Raw genomic sequence first — 17,684 nt, 5'->3', positions numbered from 1 at the left:
AATGCGGCCGTTCTTAATTCGTTACCGGGTAACTCTCGTGCAAGGTACGAAAAAGAGTACTAGCTCTTTATGAAGTGGTGTCACCAGAAAAAGGCGAAAAATCCAAAGGAAAACTCGCTTATTTTTCAGAAAAATCTAAAATCTGGAATAGTTCTACTTTATGGTCTACATTTTCGATGATTAAAAGTACTTTCGCAACAAGATGTTCACATCAACAAATATCCAAAACTCATCAATTTCCTGATGAAACAAAACAAAGAGTACACATCAAAAAAATCAAAAACTTAAACTTCAGTGTAATTGGAAAAGTTTTGGATCTTGTGCATCGTGTAAAAAATGTTGAGTACACAAAGTAGTACTTTCAGTCTTTGGCGTACAAATAACTTTTTAATCCAATTTATATTGTTATCAAAATGTAATGCCATATCGCCTTTGATATATTAGGTGTAGAGTGTAGAAAAATCCTGCTTTTAAAATAACTTTGATAATGATTTTGATTTTTCATTCAATAGCCAAAAAACCATAGAGCTTAACGTTTTCCTCTGTTCAGGATTGGTCCAACTTAATTTCAAAATAAAAAAATGGATAATTATCTAGATTAGGTTACACCTAATCTAATTCTGTTAAAATTTTAGTATGTTATAGAGAAAATTAAGCTAAAAAATTTGATATATACATGTAGGGCGCGGAAATCATCCCTTCACATTGTTTTTCAAATTTGGAGTTCAAGAAAAAGAAAAATAATTTATACATCATAGTTTTGCTTCGTATGTCTAACCTAACTTAACCTAACCTAACCTAACCTAACCTAACCTTAATTTTAACTAAGAATATTCATAGAATATCAATCAATAAACAAAAATTCATAGAATTTCATCTTTTTCATTATAAAAAAAACAATTTTTGATAGATTTACTAACGATAGTTTTATGTAAACAAACTAGACTAAATTCTCCGCAAATTTTATGACACATGATGTCATCATTAAGTAATAAAGACATGCGAAGCTAAATTATTTTTCTTTTTCTGGAACTTCAAAGTTGAACAACAATGTGAATGGATGATTTCCGCGCCCTACATATTTAATCAAATTTTTCAGCATAATTTTCTTTATAACATACCAAAATTTTAACGAAATTGGAGAGGTGTAACCTAAGATAATTACCAAAAAATTTTTATTAAACCATTGTTTGTTTTTTATTTGCGAAATTGCCTCATTTATCCCTGTATAGATATTTTAAAATTGGTTTGTAGGTTGTTCAAACATCGATGGTATCGGTATCGAGAATCGATTTTTTTATGTATCGGTATCGAGAATCGATTTCTTAGGTATCGGTATCGAGAATCGATTTTTCAGATATCGGTATCGAGAATGGAAAAATTTTGGTATCGACACATCTCTAATTATAAGTATTGTAATATGATTAAAAAACTAGAATTGTTATGTCGACGTGTCTCTAACAGGTATGAAAAGTGCATGCGTTTACACGACGTCAACAATACCCATAATCGTTAATGATAAATTCCTAATATAATATTGTTTACTAAAATATATATGGAATTCAATTATTAATCACAAACTTTTGATGAGTATTTTAAATAATCATAAATTTGATATGAATGAATTGAACTACATTCAATTTTGTCATATCACATTCATATCATAATTATTCACACCTATTAGTCATTGCTTAGCTTTGCCGTGCATAATAAAATCGAACCCATTGCAAGATATTTGCTTCGATCGAATTTGAGTCTGAAATTTGTTTTGAATCGTGATTTAAAACAAGCCGATCTTAATTTTCTCACTACGGATGACTTTTTGAGCTGATATCAACATTTACGAAATTTTCTCCTAAAAGTAGAAACATCGATCGGCCTCTTCCCTCGCTTTTGCCCGTTTTCTGCTGATAAATTTCTATCTCGTTTCCAGCTGAAATTCTGGCGCGTTACGACGTTTATATGCCCTCGTCGTCCTTACAACCGACCAACAAACTGAGGGGTTGAAAGAGAGAGAGAGAGAGAGATGAAAAGAAAATGGTTTCCAACTTTAGGGAAAAACAAATGCTGCGAAATTTCCCTCCTACGGAATCCATTCTCTGATAAAAGGAGGGTTATGTAACGTATTAAATGCAATAAAGTACAGTTTTAGTTGCAAATGTTCACATGGAGACTATCATAAGTAAGCTAAACCGTTCGAGTATGTTTGTTTACCAAAATGACACATCTATATACGGGATTGTGAAAATTAATTCGATTTTCGTATGACTCCCCTGGAATACAATAATAGTGGATCGCTCGACCCAGCGATGCTTTTATTTCTTTAACCTATCTGAAAAATTAAGTTTTGTCGAAATATGCAGGACGGGATTGAGATTTATAAAGCCCGGGGCTAAAATAACGACTTGAGAAATTCGGAAATTCGAAAAATAATATCAATACGTTAGATTTGTGGTAACAACACATCAAAAAATACAGAATGTTTTCCTGTTGGACCTGGGGCCCGGTGACATAAACCTCCACCAGGCCCCTAGCTTAATCCGACTCTGGTTCTACGTTATTATTCAATTTAGTGTCGTTCTTTTAGGTCTTACTCCAGCATTTTCTCTTCGAAATAAAAATAAATAGATAAGAAACAAATACTAAAGTATCTCTGCAAGTGATTTGATGTTGAAGCGTGATTTCTATGATCCAATACTTTATCGTTTTGTTTTTTTCGCTTCTACTTTTCCTGTGCTATGTTTTTTCACTTTTTCGCTTACATTAACATTACGGATCGAATCATAATTATCGAGTCATGAGATTCAGATCATTTATTAGTTCGTGAACTACATTTCATATACAATTTAAATAGGCTACATGTGAAGCCAGCCGACTTGGCTAACATATTTGTGTCAGTCGATATAATGGATAGTAAAATAAATGAATATGGGAAAATAAACAGTCGCAGAAAAAGAAATAGTTCAGATCAAGGGGATCGGTACAAAAAATAAATAAAAGTATGGTCAACACAGTAAAATGAAACCTAGTTTTTAGTTTTGTTTAGTTTTCTTAAGGTGATATCAGACGGTCCACTTTTCGGTTTATCCGGATGAATGATCACTCAAGTGAATGTTCTCTTGTTTTTTTCATTCCACGCTCACAAGACACACAAAATGACAAAAAAATGAACTTTATTCGCTCATTTCCTCAAATATGTCGTCAAACGAACTCTTCATGTTCATACGTTTCATTTTTATGATATCACTTTAAAGGTGATTCACTTTTTATTCATTTCTTTCTTTCATTCAGCATCTTTCATTAAGAATGAAACGTTTAGGCATTAAACGAATCAAGAGTGATAAATGAATTTATTAGTGAACGAATCCAGCGATGTTGGATTTCGGCATTCGGCATCAATCACTCGCACTTCGAATGAACTAAAAATGAAACGTATGAACACGAAGAGAACGTTAACTCGAGTTCGTTTGAAGAAATATTCGAGGAAATGAGCGAATGAAGTTTAATTTTTTGTCATTTTATGTGTCTTGTGAGCGTAGAATGAAAAAAAAACAAGAGAACATTCACTTTAGTGATCGTTCATCCGAATGAACCGAAAAGTAAACCGTCTGATATCACCTTTACATTCGGTATAGCGGTCATGTGAATGACAAAGAAACGAGAAGTAGTGGGTGGCTGATACCAATAATAGATAAGGATAATAATAATAATAATAACACAAATTGTAACGGCCCAGTTAAGAAAAGAAAATGCTCTTTGTCACTTATTTTAATCCGAGTTCTACGGTGTTCTACATCGATTGTTGATTGTTTTAAATAGAGTCACAATAACATTTACAATTTTACGGGTACTTTCTTTTAGTTGCACAATTTCGAGAGAGCTGTTAGACCAGTGAAACAACGAGAAAGTTTTCATATTTTTAGTTTTTTTTTTCTTTTTCGGTATAGCTATAAAATCGCATTTCAATCCCCGTATTCGCGTGTTGATTATGTAAAGATTATTTTTGTCAAAAAACGTTACCACCAACAGTTTATTCGAGGATAATTATTTGAGTTATATTTCGAAAATGGAGACTCTGTTAATCTTTTATTCAATCTAAATACTATTTTAGTATAAATTTGGCACTTTGAGGCATGTCGTAAAAGATAAAAAATACACCATCAAAACTCATTTAGATTCGAGATTCAGTAGATAGTACCCTTGTTTGTATATATAGACCAGGATCGACAATTTTGAAATAAAAAAAATAATAATAGGATGAAATCTATTGGAAAAGGAGTCCTATGAAAATATGTCGAACGCCAAAGGTTTGTTTTTTTATTCTATGCTATCATTTTTAGTATGTCACATTTTGCACAAGTATCTTTGCATAAACTTTCAATCCCGATATTCATAGTATGGAAAATTGGCTCAAACTCTGTACGGCTAATAGCAATATGATCAGACTGTAGATAAATAGGCTCTAGAAATTCGAAAAATCATCCGATTTCGATGAATTTTTGTTTAAAAGCTTCGTTTTTACGGCGGATTTACGAAAAAAATTATGGGAATAAAAAAAATGAAGATTTGTATTGGTTTAAGGGCTTTAAATGTTCATGAAAATGCACTCATTCACGTATAATTGTTGATAACTTTTTTCCAAAAGATCAAATGAAGTTGTTATATTTTTTTTCATAACCTTCACAAAAAAACGAACAAATTATACAAAAATGTGGTTTATCATATTTTTACAATAAAAATAATAAGAATTTTCCTTAAAATTGACCTTTTCTCACATATAAGCGTTTGTACCTTTTTTATTAAGTGATCATTAAAGTTAAAATTGAAAATTTTCACGATAAAAAAAATGGTATTTTACTAAATTTGACTGTTAAAGATAAAAAATGAAAAAACAAACATTTTTCAATGTTTTTTCCCCAAAATATTCGTTTTTTTTTGTATAGATTAGCAAAAAAATATATTAGCTGCGTTTGATGGTTTGTAAAAAAGTTATGAACGATTATATGCGAAAAAGTACGTTTATGATCATTTAAAATCATAAAACTATATGAAATCTCCAGGTGAGATATTTCCCATATTTTTTCCATAAATCCACCGTAAAAACGAAAGTTTAAAAAAAAATTCATCGAAATCTGACGATTTTTCGATTTTCTACATCCAAAAAACGAGGGGACCGCGAAAGTATAAAATTATGTCATGTCTACTGATTTTGATAAAGTGGAACCTTCAAAATGAAAAACTTTTTTAATATGTGTACTTATTTTTTGAAAGATACTTTCTTCGAAAATCACGGTAAATTCCGGTACAGTTTGAGTTTATTTTGAAACTACATCGTTGTAGAAATTTGTTTAACTCAAAGTTTTGCGAAAACATTTTTTGCAAATTTTGTATTCTATCCCGACAATTCTTACGCGATACGCATTAACTATCGATTTTTATTTTTTCTGCCTGCTTTTTCGTCTTTTCTTCAGTTTTTTTTATCATGCTGGTCTTCAAACTTTCCTCTTCATTTCATTCGACAAATACCTAGTTTGTTCCATCTGGTCTTCCTCTTAACATATTCGCTTCATTTCCTAAGTTTACTTACCATTCTGATGTTTCTGCTTTTTACGGCACATCGCCATCATCCACTTTCCTCCAGATTCCATAGGGACTCAATTAAAGCACTCTCCTAAAAAAAGAATTATTTAGGAAACTTCTTCCCAAAATACTGAACACATATTATTGAACTTATTGTCTCTAGATCAAGGAACATTCTTTAGGGGATATTCCAAGATAACTCATTATGAACATCGGTTTCTCTTTCTTAAGGCCCCCATACACTACGACAATCTTAACCGAACAGTGTATGGGGGCCTTTATTTTGCTGTCGTTCGAATGCAAGTATTTCATCCAACTCTTTTGAGAAATTCACGAAGTTACTGATTTTTAAATAGTGCTGCACTATTTTCGATGAAAACAATAGTTTCATATTAAAGGAAAACGTTTTTTTTTTTTTTGATCGTGTTGATTTAGACTATGATTACTGTTATTTTGTTTCTGGATCGTAGCCAAAAACCCGTGATTTGTGTGCAGTAATAATCAATTTTTTTAAAAATCGATGCAAATTCGTAGATCTTCTATCACTTAAGTTTTAAATCGAAAGTACATAGAGTTGAGGTTAGGTTTGCACCATGATTATAAATTCCATTAGCAGTTTCATTTATAAATAATTCGTCGAATCAATATGATATTTTCGTGGCTTGAAACAAGCACATTTCGACATCGAATTAGTTTTTAAAAATCAAGATACTAACACCACAAATTTTTCAATTTTGTTGGCATGACAAACATTTAGATGAAAATATTATAATAAAAGCAAAATGATGTTTCGTGACAAAATATTTCTACTTGATACAAACTGATAGGATTTTTATTTGGTGTAATCACTTCCTAGTTTCTCTCGACTACGAGGTTAAGTTAGAGAGTGGAGAGATTGTTTTCAAGAGAGTGTAGGAGGTTTCCCTTCGATCTCATCGCGGACGATATTTTTGCCTTACGTACAAAATAGTATACCATAAGTTGCTCGTATTTCTCTTTAGTTCTTAAAAGGTTGACTCTATATTGATTTCTCTTTAGAATCTAATGCGAGAAAGTGAATTTAATTTGTATACGAGGTGTGGTTATTAAATAACGAGACTTACGCTGTCAAATTTTCAACTTATACTGCGGAAACCCAATAATAACAGGAATAGCATTGTAGTACTCTCTAATTTACACTGTCTGACGTACGTTTCGATATCGTCTTCAGAGATTGAAAGTAAATTAAAACCTATTAACTTTACCTACCCATTTTATACTACTTCCTTCGGTGAAAAATGATTCCATCGGGAAAACCTCTTCGGCGGAAAACAATTTATTCTTCAACTACTAGACTATAGAGTGGGCTGCAAGGAATAGGCCCTTTGTTCCTATTTTAACTGTTCTTCAATTTAACAATCTCAATGATTTCAAATGAATCCAAAAATCAAGGGCGGATCCAGGGCCTTGACAAAGGGGGAATCATTAGTATTAGGACGAGTCCTCTCCCAAAGACATGGCATTTTAAGCCTTTTACACACAAAAAATAAGTTAATTACGTTGTTTTCGACAGCGTAATGACGAATTTAAAGTTAATTAATTATGATTTAGGGGGAGGATCCGTGCTTGCCAACAATATTTATCATTGGATAGATTTTTCAACAATTTTACATTATGTATAATTATTTCGTGATTATGGAAACGTAATCGATGTTTCGGAATGTTTGGATAAACAATGTGCACTTTAAACCGCAAATTAACGGACTTCTTAGTCTGTCCAATATACTTCTTGTCACATATGTACCAATCTGGTATTTTATTCTAAGGATTACCCAACAATTGTTCCAACGTATAGCCGGATTTATAAACTACTTTGTTGAAAATTTCCCCCCTAATATTTTTGTATGAACAGGATCGAAAGGTACCAAAACAAATTTTTTTGTTTGTCGTTTTGATTTCTTGAACCTGCGAGTCCTTTCCTTATTGTATCTTTCGATGTTAAGTGGAAAATAAATTGAGAGACTGGTCATTTTATGTTGGATACAATGGAAAGAATCAACCGGGATGTACCTGCACGTTGTGGTGTTTTTTCTACATATGTAAGAGTGGAAATTCCAGATCAAATTAGTGGTGTCTAAGATATGAATAGACAGATTTTTGTTTTCTCTTTTGGAAAATCTAATCGAACGGTTTTTGCAAGTACCAACAAGTAAAAAACAATTGGTCTGCTACATTCAAACAAGAACCCAATTGATTTTAAAATTACCGTTCTAATATTTGTATTTTCTCCTTTTTAATACATTTTTGATAATTATCTATTAGAGACGAAAACAAATCCCATTCTAGCATATCGGAGTGATATAATTTTATTTGAAAGATTCGATATTAGTGAGTGAGAAAACTATTTCGTAAAGTTGCTCAAGTAACGATTATTAGGAAGTAATCGTTTGTATTAAATTCAAAACTCTCACGATCTTGTATCAACTATCGGGGTCATTCTAAGTAGAAAGATATAAATTGTAACGTAGGTGAGTTAATTTACGAAAAATTACTGGACCGTGACGCGGGCAGAGGTTGTTACAAGTAAATGATATCTGGTGTTTATAAAACGAGAACAAGACTGATAATCTTTCATGAATATAATGAACAATCGGGTGATTAATGATCAATAGAAAATACTATCAGTAAATAATGCAAAAGTAGATTTGCTAATATAAATTAAACCGTAACTGAACGTGTTTTCAGGTAACACGATTAGTCGCTACTGGAATGGTGATGGTTTAATTTTTTTGTTCTAGTTTGATTTATGAGGATAATTGGGTTGAAACCATGGTCTATACCTACTTAGAATATTAAGGTTTCCTTTTTGTATGATTATTAAATAAACGAACTGTTAAAATGGACTTCATAGATCGTTCCAACTGCTGACAAGATCATGGCGTGGGATAATTTGAAAAAGGAAAAACTCTATCAACGGCGAGTTTTATTTCAACTTTTGGGTGAAGAAATCGAACAAAAATGGCTAAAAAGAAAGTGTTGTTTCATCCAGACAACGCGCCGTTATTGCAATGGCCAAAATTAATTAATTAAAGATGGAATTGCTATATCATACACCCTATTCGCCAGATTCAGCACCATCTGATTATTTTATGTACCCAGATTTGAAAAAATGGCTATTTTGAGGAACTTGACGAATCTTTTTATAAAAAAAGTGTCGAACTTATTGAAAAGTGCATGGAATTAAAAGGAGATTATATTGAAAAAAAAATTTTTTTTTGTCGTTTATGTAATTTTCAAATAGTACAAGTTATACGTGCAAGGAACCCAATGAATTAATTGTTTTGAGTTTCATTTGCAATAATTTATTATTTGGGAAACTTACTAAATGTACACATAATTGGACGATTGGCAGGTGTGACCTAATTTTAATAGAAAATTATAATAATCCGGTTGATTATTCGAATGATTCGAATAAAATTTGAATGTTCCCCATCATTTCCGTGTTTGGAAAAAATTTTATTCAAGGTTAAAGGTCGACAAAATGGGTTTTTCGCAATTTTCAGCAAAACGGTGAGTTTTATAATAAAAATACCTCCGACGAAAATTGTAGATCATAAAATTATCTACAAAAAACGTATGAATACTTTTTTTCCTACAAGCCACTGTTTCTGAGATATAATGATTCAAAAAAATGTAAAAATATTTTCACCAATATATTTTCATCAGTAAACTTTTCTTACAACATTGAAATGAACCGAGACTTTGTGTTGACTTGTTTGGAACTGTCATAAGTTCATCAAATAAATGATCAATTGACGAAGATGTTGCTAAAGTTCGACGATGTTAATATGCAGTTTTGATATTTCTCGTACAATCTTTAAAGCTATTAAATACGACAGTAAATCTGAAACATTATATCTCAGAAACGGTGGCTCGTAGAATAAAAAGTATTAATACGTTTTTTGTAGAAAATTTTATGATTTACAATTTTCGTCTAAGGCATTTTCATAAAAAAATTTACCGTTTTGCTGATAATCGCGAAAAAATGTTTTCCACACTCGGAAATGATTGGGAACATTCAAATTTTATTTTCAATTGTATATTAAACAATTTTATTGATTGTCAGGAATTTATGTAGCCTCACTTTTATTTTTTTGGTCTAATTTGACCGGACTATAAATAAAAAGCTGTTGATACGTAGACTTGTGATATGATTCAAGGAGATTTCCTCACCGTTCCAATTTCAATAAAATTCATACTGACTACACATCTTTCAGTTCCGGACTGTGAATAAATAAAATTTTATGCTAATTTTACATATCGGTTGTAATGACGTCAACCTACTTTGTATTGTTTGGCATTTTTAATTTTTTCTACTAGCAGAAAGTGTTCGGTTGTAAAAAATATTCACATTTTTTAAATCTCCTTGGATGAGAGACAAAAAATACGATTTGTTTGGATAACATACACAGTTTAAACACGGTTTCCACTATATCTGTACCGATTTTGTATCATTGACACAGTTTTGCGCAATGAAATTTTTGTATGTTTCGTAATAGATAACAACAACATCCCCTTTGTCCCCGTTTTCTTTCATTTATTTGCATATTGCGAATTTTAGTTCGCATTTCTCCTGAATGCAAAAGTTTTGATTGTTGTTTTCACATTGTCAAATATTATAAATTTGATATTTAATTGAATAGGCGAGTTCGATCTTTTTATTTATATGGTTAAATTGCAAAACTTCGCAAGTCAATTTTTATCATTTATGGGTTTTTGATGTGAAATTTTTCTAAATAAATTATTCCTTTAAACTGCGAAATCTTTCAAAAACTAGCAAGATTGATATAAAATTTCAACAAATCGACCTACGAGCTTTCGCAATTTAGCCAACGATATATTCCTTGTAAGAATCCTTTTTGCGCCCTTTTTTTTATACAAATTGGTGCGAGATTCTGATATATAAAATCCTTGAAAGTGGTTGCAATTGAAACATTTTTAACTAAATTATTAAAACGTGTTTGAATGTAATATTTTGGTCCTTTTTTTTTTGAATGAAACGATTTTTAATTTCGTATTCAAGTACATTCTACTTTCCTATTTCGCCATCCCACTATTTGGGAAGTAGACGATGAAGTAATTTTGCTTTTACTAAAAGATCACGTAGGTTGAACTGTTGCCAGGTCTCCGTCTATCGAGATTACGAAAATGAAAAAGTGGCATTTGGCCTTAATTCTCGTGAATCGAACAGTAAAGCAAATCGAAAATTATAATATCTCGACTGAACGACATACTACCAGTTACTTCATTATAATAATTATAATATATACATAGACTGGTTTCACATTTAAATATGTCTAATATGACTAATAGCTTGACTATTGTTACCGTTTCGCGTAACGTGCCTTCGCTAAGATAAATATCTGGGACATCTGCAATTATTTCATTTATACAATGTTATGATAATTTTATACTTCAGGGAATTATTCATAATATTACTTTAAGAGAAATTCCTTGACCTCTATTTGTTTTATTTTTCAAAATCTAATCTAAAATTTAATCATTTTTAATTAGTTTCAACTACGGTGGTCCAAAGTATCATAATAATAAACTATTTCTTTCAATCAATGATTCTTTCACGAACTTGTATACTTTCAACACGATCTTACTTGGGAGCATGTTACAAAAATATGTCTTCATATTCAGAGCTCTGATGAATTCAGATCTGGGATGGTTCTAAGATCAAGTCCGTGCTCCCACAAGTTTGGTGATGGTCAAGTCAGGACCAAATCCTGAGCCGCAATACCAACAACAGTCTGGGTCTTTTTTGTATTAAACGCAATCAGATTTTCCATATCGGTATTGATGGTGGTCATCTGAGTATCTGAAGCTATAGGATGATATATTGAAAAATTCTTAGCCTACTATAGAACCAAACAAAATTTCAATATCAAAATATTTTATTACTCAACATATTCTCCTTTTGATTGGATACATTTATTACAGCGAACCTGCAACGTCTCTAAACCTTTCGAAAAAAATGTTTCTTCTTGCTCTTCAAACCAGAACTCCACAGCTTTTATTACCTTCTCGTTGGAAGAAAATTTACGACCTTTTGAACTTTTTTTTAGTTAAGGAAAGAGATGATAGTCGGACGGAGCCAAATGTGGTGAATAAGGGGGCTGTTCTAGTAATTCAAACGCTAAATCACGAATTTTTTGCATGGCAATATGAGACTTGTGTGCAGGGGCGTTTGTCCTGCAAAAACAAAACACCTTTGGATAGCTTTCCGCGTCTTTTCTCTTTAATTTTTTCCCGTTGTAATGTGGAATAGTAATCTCCAGTTATTGTTCTACCCTTATCCAAAAAATCAATCATGATTATTCCATGGCCACCCCAAAAAAACTGAAGCAAGAACTTTTCCAGCAGATTTTTGGACACGAAACTTCTTAGGTCTTGGAGAACCAGAGTGTCGCCATTCCATCGATTGTTGCTTTGTTTCTGGATCGTAGAAATGTACTCAATTCTCATCCATAGTAACAATTCGGTTTAAGAAGTCTACACCGTTTTCAAATCGAGCACAGATCGAACGCGACGTTTCAATCCTTGCACGCTTTTGGTTAACATTCAAACATTTAAGGATCCATTTTGCAGCTATTTTTCTCATGTTCAAATTCACGTGAACTATAGGATGAAGGCGTTCGTATGAAATATTCGGTGATTCAGATATACGTTTCAGCCCAATTCGACGGTCTGATAATGAACTGCATCGATTTTTACACAGAAACTGGCCTTCCCGATCGGTCATCATCTTCAATGGAAAATTTACGTCTTTTGATGCTTGCAGTCCAATTTTTCACGGTCGCATACGAAGGTCATTGATCTCCAAGGGTATTAAGCATATCTTCGTAAATCTGCTTACCTATTCACTCTTTTAAATACAGGTGGCAAACATTTTTTTTCTTTTAATTTATTGCGTAACTCTGGTTTACTTTTTTGACGTCAAACTTTACACTGACACTTCTAATAAGTTATTGTTCGTTGCTATGGTAACGCAATATTTTGTTTATACATGGAACTGGTCTAGGCTAACTAGATATCAATACATCCTCGTAGATCGATTTTGCACTTTTGTCGAGTGAGTAAATCGTTGTAAGAGAGTAGGTAACAAAATGTACCCCTGTGGAACACCAACGTTAGAACTCAAACCTTTCTGAAGTGTGTCCACCGATAACGTCCTGGATGTAACTATCTTTGAGGAAGCTCCTAAGCCAGTCGAAGAGTGACCATGATAAAGCGTACGATCTTAGTTTATTTTGAAGGCTGGCATGCTAAATCCTGTCAAAGCTTTCGAAATGTCCAGTGCGATTGCCCATATTTCTCTGTAGCTTCTGTCCATACACCAGGAGATCACCGGTTGATCTATGTATACAAAAACCGTATTGATGGTCGCTGATGATGTTAGTAGACTCAAGATTTGCTGGTTAACGACTCTATCCATGATCATTACAATGACTGGGACTAATGGAAACGGACGGTAGTTGTTAGGAACCGTCTGTTTCCTTTTATTTTGGTATGGGTTGTACCCGATCTAGTTTCCAATCTACAGAGAAGAGATCTCTTTTATATGATGCATAGCGGACTTGTTAGTTCAGCTGCGCGTTCCTTGACTACGATTGGTGGTATCCCATCGAGGCCAGTGGCTTTATTGCTGTCCAAAAGTCTTTGAGAAGTTATCGTCTTCAGATACTGAAGATATACTGTTATCTTCAGCCTCTGAAGACGATAAGTTTGTTATCTAAACGCGTTTTCAACGAAATGCCAGATTTTCTGCTCTATTAAGGAAAATCAGCAATCACGATAAATAAATATGTATAAAAATACATCAACGGTTTCTTTAGTTAATAACTACATTTCGTTTAACTAGATTAATTGAATGAAAGTATCTGACAAAAATCATGTAACCTTCAAAAGAATGAATTTAGAAAGAAATTCTTAACGAGATTCATTATTCATAACTTTTATTCCAGTTTACTCCAAGAAATCACACTGAGAGAAAGTTTCATACTTGAAAATGTGGAACAAATCAAATATTTACTCTTAGAAGGCGCCACAACAAACTGACACTATAATGTAGTAGAAATAAATGAAATGTATCCGAAATAATAAATAAGTGAATAATTATTATTTCAATTTGAAATTTTTACTACATTTTCTTTTTTCTGAAATTGAATTCATTGGTCAGAATTCCTAAAAAATGTCTTTAACAAGAAATGACAATTCGGAGAGAATGTATGTATGCGTTCTTTTGTCATAAAATTAAATCATTTCCTCAATTTTATTACAAAATAATGATTATTAAGAAATCTGGTTTTATGTACCAAAGTAATTAAATTGTAAATCGAGCTGAAACTTTCTTAAAAGGAAAAACTTAGTTCTTGGAAACTTTCCCGTAAAATCGTTAAACCTTTCCGCCTTGAACTTTCGTCTTATGCCAATTTCTGTCTACTTACACTTTTAAATTTTTCACTTCAATATTTTCATTCAAATTTTAGTTATATATTATATTTATGTTGTACACGGTGTACCAATCTTAGAACAAATTTCGATATAATACGAGGATGTATTGATATCTAGTTAGCCTTGACCAGTTCCATGCATAAACAAAATATTGCGTTACCATAGCAACGAACAATAACTTATTAAAAGTGTCAGTGTAAAGTTTGACGTCAAAAAAGTAAACCAGAGTTACGAAATAAATTAAAACAAAAAAAATGTATACCACCTGTATTTAAAAGGGTTAAGAGGTAAGGAGATTTACGAAGATATTTTAAATATTCTTGGTGATCAATGTCCTTCGTATGCGACCGTGAAAAATTGGACTGCAAGCTTCAAAAGAGGTAAATTTTCCATTGAAGATGATGATCGATCTAGTAGGCCAGTTTCTGTGTCAGTCCACGAAAATATCGATGCAATTCACGACATGATTTTATCAGACCGTCGAATTGGGCTAAAACAGATCTGATCTGAAGCACCGAATATTTCATACGAACGCGTTCATCCTATAGTTTACGTGAATTTGAACATGAGAAAAATTGCTGCAAAATGGATCACCAAATGTTTGAATGTTAACCAAAAGCGTGCAAGGATTGAAACGTCGCGTTCGATCTGTGCTCGATTTGAAAACGATCTAGAGACTTTTTAAGCGGAATTGTTACTTTGGATGAGACTTGAGTACATTTCTACGATCCAAAAACAATGCAACAATCGATGTAATGGCAACACTCTGGTTCTCCAAGACCTAAGAAGTTTCGTGTCCAAAAATCTGCTGGAAAAGTTCTTGCTTCAGTTTTTTTTGGGATTTCCACGGAGTAATCATGATTGATTTTTTGGATAAGGGTAGAACAATAACTGGAGATTACTATTCGACATTACTACGGGAAAAAATTAAAGAGAAAAGACGCGGAAAGCTATCCAAAGGTGTTCTGTTTTTGCAGAACAACGCCCCTGCACACAAATGTCATGTTGCCATGTAAAAAAATCGTGATTTAGGGTTTGAATTAGTAGAACAGCCCCCTTATTCACCAGATTTGGCTCCGTTCAACTATAATCTCTTCCTCAACTGAAAAAAGGTTTAAAAGGTCGTAAATTTTCTTCCAACGAGGAGGTAATAAATTCTGTGGAGGTCTGGTTTGAAGAGCAAGAAAAATCATTTTTATCGAAAGGTCTAGAGATGTTGCAGGTTCGCTGTAATAAATTACGAGGAGAATATGTTGAGTAATAAAATATTTTGACATTGAAATTTTCTTTGGTTCTATAATAAACTAAGAATTTTTCAATATATCCTCGTATAGGTTATTTTAAGAGATATCAAAAAAAATACAGTGCCGAATAATTCCATTCCAAACCAAATAACTGATTCTTTAAATAAAAACCACCATATATTATGCAATACCTCCGTATTCGATTAAATTTCAATTATTATATCTTTTATATACAGGGTGAATAGAAAATCGAACTTTTGATTTGTTTTGAAATGGAGGACAACGTATTTTTTAATACAAATAGGATCTTCAATTGTATTAAAATTTTTGTTATGCATTCATATGCATAAAGTTCAGAAAAAAAATTAGAAAAACTTCATTTGAAGAAAAAGAAATGGCTTTTTTCTAAGGACAACGCAGTGATCACGAATTGCAACTCCAAATTCGTTAACTACCCACCAGATCTAACTCCCGGCTTACTTTTACCCGTTTCCTAACCTTAAAATTTTACATGTAGAAGAGAAATTTTCATCTGACGAGGACTAAGAGGCACAATTGTTATTTGTAAGGGTTGAAAAGGTTACGGCATCGTTCCAGTAAATATACAGACTTGAAAGGAGACTTTGTTTAAAAATAAAAATTTCTTGTTTCGTTATTAACTCGGAAACTTGTCAGAAAACATGGCTTTAGTCAAAATTGATTCTGTAATTACTATAAATAAATTAAAAATCGATGGAGTACTTATCTAAAATACACTAACTATTAAATAAAAAAATGGTTCGTATTTTCTGATTTTTTAGTATCATTTTTATTTTTACAGACTGCCGGGGGTGAGTGACTGCTCGGCCGGGCAGACGGCCCGGGTAACCTCCAATCTACACCCGACAAGTACTATGGCCGTTAGCCGAGTCCCGAGCCCACCGCCTCAGGAGGTCAACACACCGGTAGCAGAAAATTGGTGTTACACACAGGTGAGTACTCGATAAATAAGATTCGGATTTTTATGCTTCAAATATGCACGAATTCGCGAAATATACAACAACGTATGCAAAATGAACAATAAACAAAAAGTTAAGCCGATTTATTTGTTTATTTAAGAAGATTCGCATGTTATTATTATGTACTACGAGGGTTGCTACTTAGATGTTTGATGTTTAATCCCTCGACCCTTTCCCCGAACAATTTACTCAATAAAACAATAATTTTTCGACGCCGGAAATTCCAAGTTACCTTCCATTTATAACATTCTTCTTCTTGATATCCTAATAGCACGCAATTAACTTGATCCTCTCCGATATACCTGGTACACGTTTTAGAAGAAAACAACATGTAAAATCCCTCCATCTTCTACATTACACCCCTTTCTATTCCTTACTTAACACGAACCAAGGCGAGACGTTTTGAAACGAAGAGAAGTTCACTCCTTCCCGGATCAGTGAATCGAGGTACGCTGCTCCTAGAGATTCGGCACGAATGTTTAATTCTATTTTATCTTATATACAGTAAGTTTAAGTTATATGTCTGATTAGATAAAGTTCTAATGCTAATGTGCTTCATCTCGCACGCTCATTTCAACAGGATGTTCTCGATTAACACTATAGAACTTTCCTGTTTGTCGAGTTTGTCTTTCAACATTGGAAAATGTTTGTGTGTGAGGAACCACGCGATCAGGAAACTTCATCTAATATTCTTGCACGCTTTATCTACAGATAAGTAAATTCCTGTGAAATTTTAAGGTTAGGTCACACCTAATTGATGCGTGTACCAAATTTGGTATTTCTAAGTTGAGGGTTCGCAGAGAAATAGCCTTTAATCGTCGTATTTTAGTCTGCCTTATACGCCGCTGCTTAAGCGGGACACCCTGTACATAGCCATACTATTAGAATTTATTATTCTAGCTTTTAAAATTAATGAGTATCCTCAAGTTTTGAACAACTGTTTAATTACTATAGATATTACAAAAGGACATTTTTTGGTTTTACGTAAGTTTTCAATTTAATTTTTCGTTTATGTGCTTTTCGGTGACTGTTCAAACATTAAACGGCCTTCGGCCTACTTTTAAGTTACTCTGTATATGAGTAACGAAAGCGAACGGCGTGTAGTTAATTCTATAACTCAAATCGAGGATGTACTTACAAAGATAATAAGAAACTGTGTTTTTAGCGCGCGAACGTACAACTCGTTGTTTTCTCGGTTACCTAAATAAAATGGATTTTTTTTCGGTTTTCGATAAAATCGATGTGAAACAAGGTCGATGTGTTTGTTGTTTATTTTTGGGCACGAGTGTTTATTAATTCATTCAGATTAACCGTTCCCGATATGATTTACGACAAAATTTTCATAAAATTAAAGGGCGTCTGG

The 17,684-nt window shown here is 32.6% G+C and overlaps 1 protein-coding gene across 2 annotated transcripts in view; it reads left to right on the top strand.

Annotated features, from left to right (window-relative positions):
• The window catches only part of LOC130902088 (protein roadkill), a 57,905-nt gene that overhangs the window by 29,050 nt on the left and 11,171 nt on the right, over nt 1-17,684 (top strand). For both annotated transcript variants that reach the window (XM_057813910.1, XM_057813908.1), the window contains one exon: nt 16,144-16,294. In XM_057813910.1, coding sequence (XP_057669893.1) covers nt 16,217-16,294 — 78 coding nt within the window. In that variant the 5' untranslated portion in view covers nt 16,144-16,216. The remainder of the gene's footprint in view (nt 1-16,143; nt 16,295-17,684) is intronic.

Source organism: Diorhabda carinulata, chromosome X, assembly GCF_026250575.1.
Source record: "Diorhabda carinulata isolate Delta chromosome X, icDioCari1.1, whole genome shotgun sequence".
Lineage (NCBI taxonomy): Eukaryota > Metazoa > Arthropoda > Insecta > Coleoptera > Chrysomelidae > Diorhabda > Diorhabda carinulata.
Note: the sequence above shows the minus strand (reverse complement) of the source record. Positions and strands in the feature narration are given on the sequence as shown.